This window comes from Oxyura jamaicensis, chromosome 3 (assembly GCF_011077185.1).
Source record: "Oxyura jamaicensis isolate SHBP4307 breed ruddy duck chromosome 3, BPBGC_Ojam_1.0, whole genome shotgun sequence".
Lineage (NCBI taxonomy): Eukaryota > Metazoa > Chordata > Aves > Anseriformes > Anatidae > Oxyura > Oxyura jamaicensis.
Window position 1 is genome coordinate 50,579,614 of NC_048895.1, and position 13,679 is coordinate 50,593,292.

Sequence of the window (13,679 nt, forward strand, 5' to 3'; positions counted from 1 at the left end):
ACTGTTTTTCTTCTTAGTCAGATGTATGAAGTCTGAAATACATCATTTTTTAGGAATTGATTTGTGAATATTGATTTTTCATCTCTGTTAAAATGAAGGCTGCTCGCAGTAGCTCTAGACAAGCTTTCATTGCCTTTTGCCAAGTGTTGGGCTGTAAAACAGGTGCAGATTACAAATGAAGCCCTTTCTGGGTTTTAGATAAGGACCTATTTGTCCTCAGGATTCAGAAAGTCCAGAGAAAGAGGATTTCAAAATTACCACATTCTTTCCCATTACTGAGGTGCCTTTTATGCTTCTTAAAGACAGGAGCTCGTTTGATAACTTTAAGGGGCTGAAATTCTTTGTCCATCTTAAACAGAAGCCTGGAAGGGCTGCTCCATCCCCAGAGCTCTGCTTGAAGGACCAGTATTAGGAGAAACCCATAGAAATCCTTTTTTGTGCCCTCTGCTGAAAGGCTGCTAATTGGTACTGGTTGTCATATTTGATGCAGGACTGGGAGAAAGGAGAGAAAAAGGAGGGAGATTGTGACAGAAGTGTGTGTATCATGTGCACGCTGTCACAGAAACAAACCACTAATTAACTTCGCCGACAGCTTCTGTAGATGCAAGTTCAGTGAAGCTGTAATTATCCCTGGACTGAGCTGTTTTGTTGGTCTTGTTGGGCTTGTGCGCTGCAGTTTTGATCATCACATAATGGTCGGCCACGCGAAGCTCATTAGCGCAGGCACCCAGGTAGCAACACATGCCTTCATCTGAGGAGAGCTGCCCTGAGCCCCCCTCCCCTCTACGTACCACCTTATCAGCCTCGTTAGAGAGGCCTTACAATTTATGAACCTGGAGAACAAAAACCACATCTCCCTCCGACAGAATGGCTGGGTGAGGGGAGAGCAGCAGTGCTGCTCCACCTGCCTTCTGGAAGCTTCTTTGGCCGGGTCTGCCAGCACAGCACCTTTACCCATAGGAAACTTGCCCTCCGCTTGTTTTCCCTGAAGCAGTTCTGCAAAACTGGAGGTGAGCAGCGCAGATCTTCATCTACCTTGAGGCCATAACTCTGGAAAGCTTCCAGTCCCGTTTTTGCTCCTTTCCATCTGCTATTGATCTGTCTCATAGCAGACGGCAGCAAATTGAGTCCACGCAGAGATAGGCCTCGTTAGACCAAAATACCCTTTTGTTGTTCCTGGGTTTTGTATTATATCCTGAGGACTTCTTCATTTGTCCAGCCATTAAATGGGGCTAAAAGCTGAATAAGCATTCAGTATTGGTTCTGTATCTACTACCATTGTGAAAACCAAAATAACGGATGAGAAAGGTGTTTGGGTCCTATTCATCTGAGTTGGCGGCATGCTGTAGTTGTTGAATCAGGATTGTATTATCCATGCACCTGCTCCCTTTTTGGCATAAAGCTAACTCTGATAAAAGACCAAGTCTGATAGAGTTATCTCTGACTCATAACAGTTATTACTATGTTGTTTTGTTAAGTGCAACAGTAGAAAGAAAATAAATAATTACAATATAACTTCCATAGCACCAATCGCCTCCGAGTAAATCTAAGTGTAGCTGCAGCAAATCCATATTATTCAGAGTTATACTGTATTTCAGTGATTCAGATTGCTGACGCTTTCTAGATACATCAGTTTTTAAATTGATTTTTATTCTTATTACTGATGGATTTTTGAAGTGGTTAACCATTTGTTAATGTTATCACTGCTAATCATATAGGGCTGTATGTTACAGGAAAAAAAAAAAAAGCCCTTCTTTTTAACTTGTTAGAGCTAAGGTAGAAGTCAATATTCAGAACTGGTGTTAGATGTGAATGGAGACTAGGGTAGGATGAGATTTTGTAATTTAAATAGTAGTGTTTAAACTGAAACAACATGAATACTTTGAGCATTTTGAAAGCTATGCACTGTCAGACCTGGATTTGCTGTTACCAGAGGATCTACCAGTTTTTTAAGTTATTTTTTTCCTTGAAAGGCTTAGGAGTGGCACAGGATGTTCCCAAGTTTCAGTTCTTGGAGATCTTGTTGCTGCCTCCAGGCCCTGTGTGCTCTTTGAAGTAGCAGAGGCAAGCCGATACTCAGTATGCCTGTGAATGAATGCAGAGCATTCAGCTTTGCTGTGAAGAGTCTAGTGACCCAATTTGTGTGAAGATCTCCTGAAAGGCACTAATGCCCCTCATTGTGTTGGATAGTATATTTATTATTCGTTTCCAAGTTTCTGTAATATTCTCAGCACTTATTAATAGTAACGATGAAGAAAGAGCCAATAATAAGACAGCATCCAAATGCAGAATTCCCAGGCTGTATGTACGTCTAGCATGGGGATCTGTCTGGGGTGGCGCTGTCTGTCCTCATTCTCCAGTGATCTCAGTCAGCGGAGGTGTCCAGCACCTCACACTGGATTCTGCATTTTTGTTATGAGCTTCCCCCCCATCTCCGTCCACACATAACAGCAGCGTTTCCCATGGGTGTAGTAAAACAAGAGCATTCATGAGAGAAACACAAATTGCCATTACAGTTTCCAGGGCACTACACAAAGTTTGGAGTTAGATCAGTGCTGTACAGAGTGGAAAGTCACAGATGTGTTTATGTGTTGTTTTGAAGAACGCTCTAAGGTGTTGGTTGGGTTGTTTTGGTTTTCTTTTAACCTATTTGGTCTGAATTTTACCAGAAAAATTTAGAATTTGGAGAATAAATACATTTATTTAGGAATACAACTGTATCACTTCAATAAGTACTACTTACCACGGAAGGCCTGTCCAAGTTGTCTTCGGATACAGTTTAGCTAGGTGTGTGTCTGTTTAGCTGGCAGGACCAAATACAGTCACCACAAGGTTGTTCAAAGAAATCAACAATGGTATAGGCCAAGTACACCTCCTGATCATTGCCAGTAGAAGTTGTTTCTGCACATGCGAAGACTGGATGTAATTAGTCTGTAGGAAGGTCTCTAAGAAAAGTCTTCCTGCTATCATGACAGAGAAGAGAGAGCTTGCGGTAAGGCACAGGTGGTGACTGTGATTAACCACTTCTGTTTTGACTGCATTCAAACAAGCCCCACTGACTAACTTCACCACAAAATGTATGGCCACATATTTCAGGAGGGTGGAAGGTGGGAAGGCAAATTAGTTGAATATTCATTCTAACACCTTATTTTGTCTTGTATACCTTTCGGCCTTTGGGCAGCTGCCTAATTTCTCTGCATATTACCTGAAGGAGGGTGTGAGACCGTGGGTTACATCTTTTTCCTGTGACCATTCTCACTGCATGCATCAGCCAGCAGGAGATGCTGTAATCCATAATGTGGTTTCCCTGCCCCCATCTTTTCAGAGACCAAGCCTATTAAATTGGAACAAAGCCCTGCTCAGTTCAAGAACTAAGAATCTCAAAAGCCATGTGTTTCACTGCCCTATTTGGCAGACCCAGGCTGAATAATCTTTACTTGTGGTACAATAGAAGATTTTAATTGTGCTCCTGTCGTTTACCACTTGCCCCTTTCCCCCCCCCCACCGCTGGTGTTTACTTCTCGCACTTAGGACAGTAGCATTAATAGTTTGATTGTTCAAAAATGCAATAAGACTATAATTTAAATTACCACACCCTTCGCTAAAGGGCTCTCATTGTGTTGTTGTTGTTGTTTTCCCCAAGCAGTCTCTGACACGAATTTCACTGTATTTTATGTATTGCCTTTGCACCACTGGTTTTCTGAAATGCTTGGAGGTTGGTTTCCAGGACCAGTGGTGTACTCCATTCGTTAGTAACAGTCTACACCAAAGAGTGGGGATTCTCCTCACGCCCTCTTAGCCTTGCCAAAACGCGCGATGAAGTAGAGACTACCTTTCCCTTGTGTAGAAAAGTCTGCAGGAGAACTGGAGAGGAATGCTGTATTGTAACAGATACAAAGTAGTGTAATGCAGAGCTACATTCTGCCACATACACCTATGATGAGTGGTACGTGAGCACAGCCGTAATGTCGTTAAAATTAATTATTCTAATCACCAAGAGAAACAGTTCACTGTGAGGAAATGTATCTGGCTTGCAGATGCAAACGTCAGCAATGTGCTTCTCAGAATTATTTAACTAAAACCTGGGAACAGTTAACATCTAGGAATTTGCCTAAGCAGCTATTCTAGTATCAAGACAGACCTCCAGGGGGAATTAAATTATTGTGCTCTTGTTACTTATGACAAATATTTCCCACTAATTTCAGCAAGCAGTGTCGTCACCAGCTAATGTGTAATACATCTTTCACCAAAGTAGCCGTTAGACTCTCCTTTGATTTCCTTGTAAGTAATCACAGGCCAAACCCAGACATGGGCCTGCTTTTTTCTTCAGTTTACCTGGGGGGCTGACACTACTGCTACATGTTTTAGACTCGCACAGTCTTTGCAATTCATGCTCGTGCAGTTAATTTTGGAAGAGGCAAAAAACTTTATTACCACGTGCAATTTTCTCTAAAATTTTGTAACCTCAGAATATGATAAGAATTATCACATCTGAATTTCACAGTTTTCTATAAACAGCCTCTCTAAGGATTAGAGGTTTGTGAAAATTTCTTAGTGAAACCCAAAACCTTCAAAACTGAACTTGCAAGCTCAAAACTTAGATCAGTTTTACTCCCGGCCATGAACTTTAAGGGAATCTGGGATATGTTTCAAGGAAGTCGCTGTCATGTTTCACTTGATGTGGGCTGGTATGTTATTGAAATTGGAGAACACCAGCTGGTTTTATCCGAAGCTTAGAATTTTCCATGGGGTTTTACATCAGAGTTTTGGGGCTGAAGTAATTCAAGGGTAAAATCCCAGCTACAACATGCCAGTAAATCTAGTTTACATGACTGTTAGGGAATAGAAAAGCTGTAAAATTGGTAATACAAAGACGGAGAAAATTGAAGAAAGATGTATGGCCAGGTGGCTATTTAAAATCATCCAGTCATCAAAGGAAGTAGATACTTAGTCCTGCTATGATTTCACTCTGTGACTGATGTAGAGTAAGCCCAGATTAACTATCCATTAAAGGTATTGTTCTGAGTAAGGGGAAATTATATATTCTTGGCTTAAAGAGGGTACTGTTATATTCCTTCGCTACTGCTTCCCACCACTGGATAGCAGTGCTCCTAGTTAGCAGAGGTTTTGCTCCATTTTCGTGTGCTTTGGAAAGAATTGCCCAAATTCTGGATTTGCCTCAAGGTCCAGGATTAGGTACGGTTGACTGTAATTTACTTGAGAATCTTAGAGTCTGTTTCTTAGGAAGGGAGGTTCAGCCTAGGAGGAGAAGTTGGAAGTCACACTACAGTGTTTCATAAAGCCACAACGTGGCCAATTCTAGACCAGGCTGAGATTTCTGAATTAAATATCATTGCCAATTGTTAGTGTTCTTTTTTTTTTTTTTTTTTTTAATAGCACTGCAAAGCAAGAAAAAGAAAAAAAAAAAAAGTAAGTTTGCTAATTTAAAGAACATTAAAGTAGGTTTATTTTTCTGTCAAATTAGCCCTTTATAAAGGGAAATTACATGGGGGGCTTTTGTCAAAAGAATTTAAAAGTGAAAATAAAAAGAGCCTGGTAAAGGGCTTAAGTTATATTTCCTATAGACACAGCCTCCACTCTAGTGGTTGCGTTTGAGGGTCAGTCTTCGTCCTGGCTTTGCACAGATTCTCTGTATTTTTTTCTTTAACTGAAATTCCATAGACAGTAATTAAGGAACTGGAGGCCAGCAAGAGGTCAGCAAGCCTTCGTCAGTGAAAACAGGGATTGTTTGCCATGTACAACACTCCCTTTTTTCCTTGTGGTGAATAGAAGATTTGCTTAGAGCTGATGACTTATGCCTTTCTTGCAAGTTATGCAGCTAGCAAGTAACTGGGGGAATCAATCAGTGAGCAGAAAACAGCTAATTGAGTCCAGCATCACGCTTTTTTTCTTCTTTACATATTCAGCGCTGAAATCAGAGCCAGTTTGGTGTCTGATAATGTAACTCCAGAGAAGAGGCATTTTGTGCACGGGATTCTGAGCGAATGCAATACTTCAGAAGAAGGGTCTAATCCTAAATTTCAGGGTAACGAAGCTGACAGCAGCTGAGCACTTGGGGGGAATTACTCGAAACTGAGCTTTAGGCCTATAAATGCCGAAGCTGGTAAGTCGCTGAGCATGTAGCATGATGTGGAGAGGATGTGCCTCCTGTTTCAGAGAGGGAGAAAGAGAAAAGGCTTTTGTGGTTATTCTTAGGCACAGAACAGCATGTATAGCTTTTCTTAGTTTTTCTCTTCCTTTCCTTGGGCTTTTAAGTTCTTTTCTGTTCTATTTTCCTGTCTCTGACTTTGTCCAGGCATCTTTAATACAAAAAAAAAGTTAGAACGGTTGTTTTTTTTGGCGGATGCAAAGCCTGTTAGAGAGAGAGAAGAAAGGACACGTGTAGCCACGTCTCCTAAAAGGAGCAGCAAAATGTCATTGCATTTGCAGTGAGCTTGTAGTTCTGCAGTGAGCTGGTAAGGGGTGTATGATGTGATATGCCACAGATCTGCATGTGTATTTGTGCCCCACTTTGCTGGATAAGAATTGTCTGATAGCCAAAAATAATTGCAGTTTAGGCTTAAACAGATATTAAGAGATTTTCCAGTTTCTTAGATGAGAGATTTCCTAGAGATTTCAGTTTGGGGCTGAACGATTGCTGGGCATGAAGTGGGTTTTAAAAGTTTAACATCCCTCGAAATGGCTTCATACGGCTCACGTAAAAGTTATGTATGTTTTTGTTTATGGAGCTGAAACAGATGAATCGCTTGTGATACCTTTAACCGCCTGTTGTCCTGATGTTCCTTAAACATCTTCATTAGGACCTGGCCAGCGGGTCTTGCGTATCTTGTGTTTTTTAAGCGCCGCTGCTATAACCCTGTACCGTTTCCAAACATAGTTGTGCTGAAAGCAAGCTACTTACTTCTGGTTTACATTTGGCCTATTAATTCCAAGTACCATAATAAACGATAGCTGTGTGTATGCGTGCGCGTGTGTGTAAAGCACTAATTCAGAGGGCGAGGTTAGGATTGTGGGCTCTTGTTCTTTCTGTGGCATGTGAAAGGAAGGAGCTGGGTGTTTTGCAGCCAGAGCGCCACGCGTGCTGCTTGCCTCCAGAGCAGGCAGCAGTGAAGAGCCTGGGTGAGAAAAGCAGTAGAGAAAGCGAGGAGGATGCCGGGAGCAGAATACTGAAGCGCACGTGTTAATTTCTTGCTTGTTCCTGGATGCGCAGCTTTTCGTTTGGTTTTTGCATGAGGCGGTGAAGAGCGTGTCTTTGGGATGCACAATCCGGGGAGGTGTCCAAGCAGACGGGGTGGTAGGGACAGCAGAGGGAATTGGTCTCTTTTAGATTCAAGACCGTCTTTGCAGTCTTACAGCCACACTCGCTAGCAGCAGAGAGCTGTGTGGCGGGGCTGGGCCTTGGCCTCTCCGCCGTTTCCCAGCCATGCGGTACGTGGTGGCTGCTGTCCTCCGCGTGCAGCCCTGGGTACTTACAGATGCTGTTAATTTAGTCCCCGTTTCCCCGTGGCCCCGCACGCGCTCGTGCAGCGGAGCTCTCCAAGCTGGCGGCCTCGCGCGCCGTGAGAGCAGTGCAGATGTGTCGGGGACGCACTTGCTCCAAGGCGAGCGGGAAGGCGGCTCCGCCCGGCCAGCCCCGCCAAGGGGCCCCGCCGGCCGCGCTGGCTCCCCGGCAGTGCTATCTCTTTAAAGCGAGCGCGATTTTTGTGCGTTGGCTTGGCCAATTTGTTATGGTTTAGGACTGTGGAGCCAGCTGTCTGCAATCTGATGTAATGTTGCCGTGGAAACCAGAAATGAAACACTTAAGCATTCACCACAGAATTACTACATACAGCATTAGCCAAAATAATTAAAAGTTGAGCCATATGGGCCTTTGGATGGAAAAATTTGGAGCGGAGGAGATGGAAGTTCAGTTGTTCCTATTTACAGTACTGCAAATCCATTTGTTTTCCCCTTGGAGCACGCGGAGAGGCCTGCACCCACGGCCGCGGGGCGGCGGAGGGGCCTGGCTGTTCCACCAGCCCTGCGCGCCCGGCCTGGCCCCAGCCTGGCCATCGGCAGGCACGTCGTCCCCTTCTCAATGGGTTTATGCCCTTCGGTAGTGCCACAGTGTGCTGAAACACGTGAAAGGACAGAGAAGGAGAGATGGGGCATGAGGGCCGGCAGCGCTGCAGCCCCTGCTAGGACACTGCTGCCCCAGAGACCTCGAGCCCGGCCTGCTGCGGGTCAGTGGGATCAGGCTGATTTTCCCATCCGAAGTCAGCAGCCACAACCAAAAAAGGCCATTCTGTCGTCTTGAAACCCGGAGAGGAAAAATGGGCCGTATGAGTCAAAACGTCAAAGTTTGATAATTTCCAAATATGTCATTTAGGCCTGGATGCTTTACATTTCTGTTTTCTGTTTAATATTAGCTGCAAAAGAAAACACTGCATGAACTGGAAAATTAAACCCTGTTTTCCGTGTGCCAAAATAGAGTCTTTTGATAATTTCAAGGTGTTTGGTTTTGTTTTTGTTGTTTTTTAAATCATTCGGAAATCAGGAAATGAAACAAAAGTGATCCTCTTTCAAAACAGTTTCATTTTCAAGCAATCAGCATTATTTGACAAAAAAGTTTCCTGACCAGCACCACTGGTGTAGTCACAGATGTTTTTAGGACTTTCTGTGTAACCTTATTAGCCATCCTTTTCCTTTACAAAAGATTTTCCATGCCACTTGCAACCCAGTATGGTAGGAAATAGACTGTTGGAGAGAAGCTCTGACTTAGTTTTTAGTCAGGCTATTATCCGGCGGTTCCTGTTGTTAAATACAGGCTGTTCTCGGCTCTCCCAGCCGAGCATCGGGGCTAGGAAGTGTCTGTCACTGCACATAAAGGACCCTGGCTGCTGGAACAAAGGGTACCAAGAGTCCTGAAATGGCAGGAAATGCCAGCTAGCCTTTTATTAGGATGGTACTTGATGTATTTTGAAATGTGGTAGGGATCCACCATACCACCCACTCAGGTTTGGTGGTAGTACCTTGTATGGAGGCTATTTTGGCAGTTGCTTTTGCTGTGGTAGTAGTGAATGCAAATGTCAGACATTGTAAAAGCTTTTGCTATTGCTGCTGAATCTTTGTGGAGGACACTGAGGGGACAGGTCTGTCTTGGACACCAGTAGTGCAGAAGTCAGGCCAGCTGATTCACAAGGCAACTTTCGTATTCATCAGTGAAATCCTGGGAGCTATTCCCCAAATCATACAGAGCTCACAGTTCTATAAATAGGAGCCTTGCATACCAAGGATGGATGCAAAGTAATGAAGGAAAGCAATTGCTTAGAGTAATTGCATTTAAAATAAATGTATCTGGAGAGCACGCATGATGGTTGCTTGCCAAGATGTGCTTAGTGGCCTAAGAAGTCTTGACTGAACTTCTTGATTACAGTCAATAATCCATTCTTCATCTTATCTAAATATGTCTGAGGTATATCTTGTTGTTTGACATGTCACTAAGTTGTCCCAGCCAGAATCTCTGAATTAATGCTCTTCTTGCTGCTTAATTTATCTTGATATAAACAAGTCTGTTACCCCTCTCTACTGCCTTATTTCTCCTGAAGGAAGATTATTAATTACCTATCCAGTCTGTACCCATAATGAATGCATTCCTGCGGCTCTTGGATGGCAGCATGGTAATTCCTTCTGCCATATGTGGTCCATTTGGTATTCCCTCTTGTTTCGGAATATCAGGAAGTTTGTGGGGCATTGGGAATTGGCAGAAAGCGGCTGGCGTTTGCTCTGGCATGGTTCTGCTGGCTCTGTGAAATGTGTTCCTACCAGGTAGACTTTCAAAGTTGCGCTGATTCCTTCAGGCACTATTTGAGCCTTTGAAGACGTACTCCTGCATATACAACTGCTAATTGGTGTCCTGTCCCGTGGCATCTACTGCTGTTACCACATCCTGATATTTAAGTATGTTTGAAAAGCAGAAAGCGTTTTTATACTTTGGCTGTCTTTTATTCAGTCTCTGGATAAGCAAATACAGCATTTTTGTTGGGGAAGGGGAGAGGGTGAATTTTCTTTTGCTTCCCTTTTTTTGGCTCGCGTCTGTTTGGGATTTTTCTTTTTTCAAAGTTTAATTAAGGAGAAGGAGAAAAAGCATGGGAGCGCTGTGGAAACCCAGATAGCTTCACCGACAGGAAGTCACGTTAAGGTTTTAGAGCCGGCCATTACAAATGCAGGGAATTGGCTGGGACCACGGGCGAAAACAAAGTAAGGTATACAATCTGTACCGCGCTCCAGCTGGAGCCCGCGCGGCGCGCAGGAATGTGCAGCGCACAGTGCCAGGGCTGTCCTGGCCGGGCTGGAGCGTCCTGCCGGCCTCCTCTCCCCTTCCCCCCGCCGCCTCTCGCATTCTGAACTGATTAAAACAGAGGAAGTAGCACATCGAGCGCTGGATCTGGCTCGAAAATCGAAGTCGTCTTCTCGTTCACAAGGAATGGATTGTTTCAGCTTGTTGTGTCACTGCTGCTGGAGAGGGAGAATTTTTTTTTGTCTCTGTAATGTTTGATACTTGAGGGAAAACAGCTGGAACTGAGCATACTGGATCAGATGCAAAACGAAACGGGATGCTGGGGAATATGGACTGCACTGTATATCTGAAAAGGTCAGAGTTTTCCCTTGGTCAGTGTTGGAGGAATGCTGTGTCCATCTTAATTCCAGCCTCGAGAGCCTTCAGGAGGAGTGTAGGGAGCAGGGAGGAGGAAAGAAGTATTTTGTAGCTGTGGCAGTTTCTGAGCAAGGCAGATGAGGTCTCCTCCTTCCTTTTCCTTCCCGTCCCTTTCTTGTGCTGCTGTTTTTAATTTTCTGGGAAGACTGAGGGAAAAAAAAGAGAAGTCGTCAATGACAGAGTTTCAGTTTGGAGAAGCTGTTTATAACCAGGTTTAAACAGCAAGTTCTGAGATGCCAGACAGACCAGTGACTGACCCAAACCACAGGAGCATAACTGGTATGGTAAGAAGAGCCCTGGGAAAGAGCCCTGCCTGAGACGTACCGAGCGAGGACGTGGAAGTAGTTATTACACAATGCATGGGAAGAAAGACAAGGGCAGGAATGCATTTCAATGCCTAGGATCTTACGTTGCACAGATTTAGAAATCAAAATGGTATGTCACGCTTTCAGAAAAAGAAAATGAAAAAAGAAAACCCTCACTAATTTAAATGTTTCTCTCTGACCTGGGCTGAAAATGTAATACCAGTTACAGAGCTGCATTGACACAGCGCAGCAGATGAACTGGGTTAACTTGACTTGAAGGAGCAAGCCGTGGAGCGACTACTTTATTAATATTCCCTTTGTTTCTTTGCCAGTCAAGAGAACAATCCGATGATGAAACAGAGGAGTCGGTGAAGTTTAAGAGGTTGCACAAGCTGGTAAATTCTACTCGCAGAGTCAGGAAGAAACTCATAAGAGTGGAAGAAATGAAAAAACCCAGCACAGAAGGTAAAATCAGTGTGCATATGGTTGGAGTGTATGTGTTAATGCATTTTTCTGTTGAGAGGGGACAGAAAAGGGGCGGGGGTCGGAAGTGTTCTTAGGGGACAGTGGGAAAAGCTGCTTGTCTATGGTGCATGCATTACCCAAGTAATTACATTTTGAGTCTGTAGAAGGAGGACAGTGACAGTCTAGGATGTGGTTACTGCTGATCTCCAAGCGTTCCCAGAGCGGTGCTGGAGAGCCCTTCATTAAGAGATTAGAACTTGGTTTGTTTCGTGCCCCACACTGGAGGGAATGAGACTAGGAGTGACTCCAGCCGGCTGCCCCCCAGGCACTGCAAGGAGGTGAGCAGAGCAGCCGCCACTTTGCTCCCTCCTCCGAGGCCTGGGAGGCAGCTGGGGATGGCACACAGGTGAGGCTCTTACCTAGTTTTGGGAGGGGAGCGGCTAATGGGTAGAGCAGTTGTGCTACATGGCATCATCCTGTGGCAAAACTGCAGAAACTCCATCAGACGTTCTTGTGGGATAGCTGCTACCTCATGTAATGTTAACTGCTGGTTCAGGGGGAGCCTGCTTGCAGTTTGACTCCTGAATGAGCCATGCTGCCAAGAGAGAGGGGGAGTGGGAGAGAGAATGGAGGAGGACAAGGAGGGTGGGGAAACGGGAAGCAGTTCAGCCCCTGGGAATTCCATGCTGCAAAATTAACTCTGGATGACCTGTATCCGTGTGTGAGCACTCAGGCTGTAAGAAGCCTGAGCCTCAGTAGCCTCTCTGTGAAGCCCTGCTTGAGTCCTTACTGGAACTGTGGCTACTTCTCTCTGTCAGTGGCCTTCCCAGGATCAGACACAGTGATTCCGTTTGGCTTTGCAGTGAGCTGAAGTATGTTATGAATCCTTCTGAGTGTATTTAAGGAGAACACGTGCATCTTCTTGGGTATGTGGCAGGAAGCTGTCGGCAGATTTATGCTTGAGCCTGCTTCTCTCATGCACGATGGTCATGTAACCAACTGGAGTGAAAGGCTCAGCCAGCCTAGAGCTCTGGGCAGCTATCTTGGTCTGAAGAGGTTTATTCACCTCACAGGGGAGACAAAGAGAGCATAAAGCTGGGTTATCTTGGAAGTAAAAGCATGTTTTATGGGAAGGGGCAAATAAAACAGGGCTGGTTTTCTCCTGCTCTGAGGGAAGAACGCCAGAGATGCCTTTCCTACCCCCTGGGGGTCTGGGAAAAGCTGCGGGGAGCAATCAGCCAGAGACTGCAGGGATGGGAGCAGCTGCAGGACCAGGCAGCCCAAGGGCGTGCAGGCGCCTTCCTACAGTTTGACCAGGCTGTCTCTTCAGCATGTTAACTGTTTTGTTCTTAAATCCTTTTCTCACAGGGCTTCACTTGCAATTCTATTTCATTTCCTTTTTTATTTTCTCCCTCAGTCTTCCACTTACGTGTCTCAGTTCCTTCCAGGTTTTTTTTTTTTTTCCACCGAGTTTTTCCACCCCTGCTCCCCAACTCATTGAATTAACTCCAAAAAATTCCTTCTTTCTCCATCTCCTGCCCATCTTCTCTGTTTAATGCTAGGCTTTTCTGAGTAATTCATCTGTAATTCAGTTTGTGCTTCATCCAGGATGGTGGAGTTCCTTTGTAGATTGGCTCTTGGTGAATTCTGTAGGGAAAAAAAAAAAAAAAAAAAAAAAAAAAGAAAGAAATAAGTTAAATAACAAGATGGATTACTTCTACTTAAGTAGAAGGCAGCTTGAGGAGTCAATTACACATTAGGAATTGATATCCATCAGTTAGGTCTCCCCATGCCCAAATTTTCATAGGGCAAATTAAAAGTGCTTTATAAATGCTGTTCATCCCCACATCTTATAATGTAGGTCTGTATTCCATTTAAATATGTCAGAGGACTCTGCAAGATCACAGAAGATATTGTGGTCAGATCTGGGGATTGCCATCTGCCCTTCCAAGTTACCTGCAGTTGACTAAATTGTTTCTTGAGCTGTTTGCTGCTATTATTTAACCAGTATATAAACGTAAAGTCACATGAAATCCTAGATGGCTAGGATTTTGAGAGTTGGACTGAGTGAGAAATGTATTTGGTAGAGTAGCATCAGTATAACTTCAGGAAATTCATTGGTGTTCAACAACCTTTGTTAAAGTATAACAGTAGGCTTGGCTTGAAAACCATGAAATTCCCCCCCAAAAAAA

General features: G+C 44.2%; 1 protein-coding gene across 11 annotated transcripts in view; it reads left to right on the forward strand.

Moving 5' to 3' along the window:
• Positions 1 to 13,679, forward strand: part of SASH1 (SAM and SH3 domain containing 1) — a 545,811-nt gene that overhangs the window by 500,830 nt on the left and 31,302 nt on the right. For 6 of the 11 annotated variants that reach the window (XM_035323248.1, XM_035323247.1, XM_035323250.1 and 3 more), the window contains exon 9: positions 11,355 to 11,487. In XM_035323248.1, coding sequence (XP_035179139.1) covers positions 11,355 to 11,487 — 133 coding nt within the window. The other 5 variants (XM_035323255.1, XM_035323257.1, XM_035323253.1 and 2 more) reach the window with 5 other exon arrangements.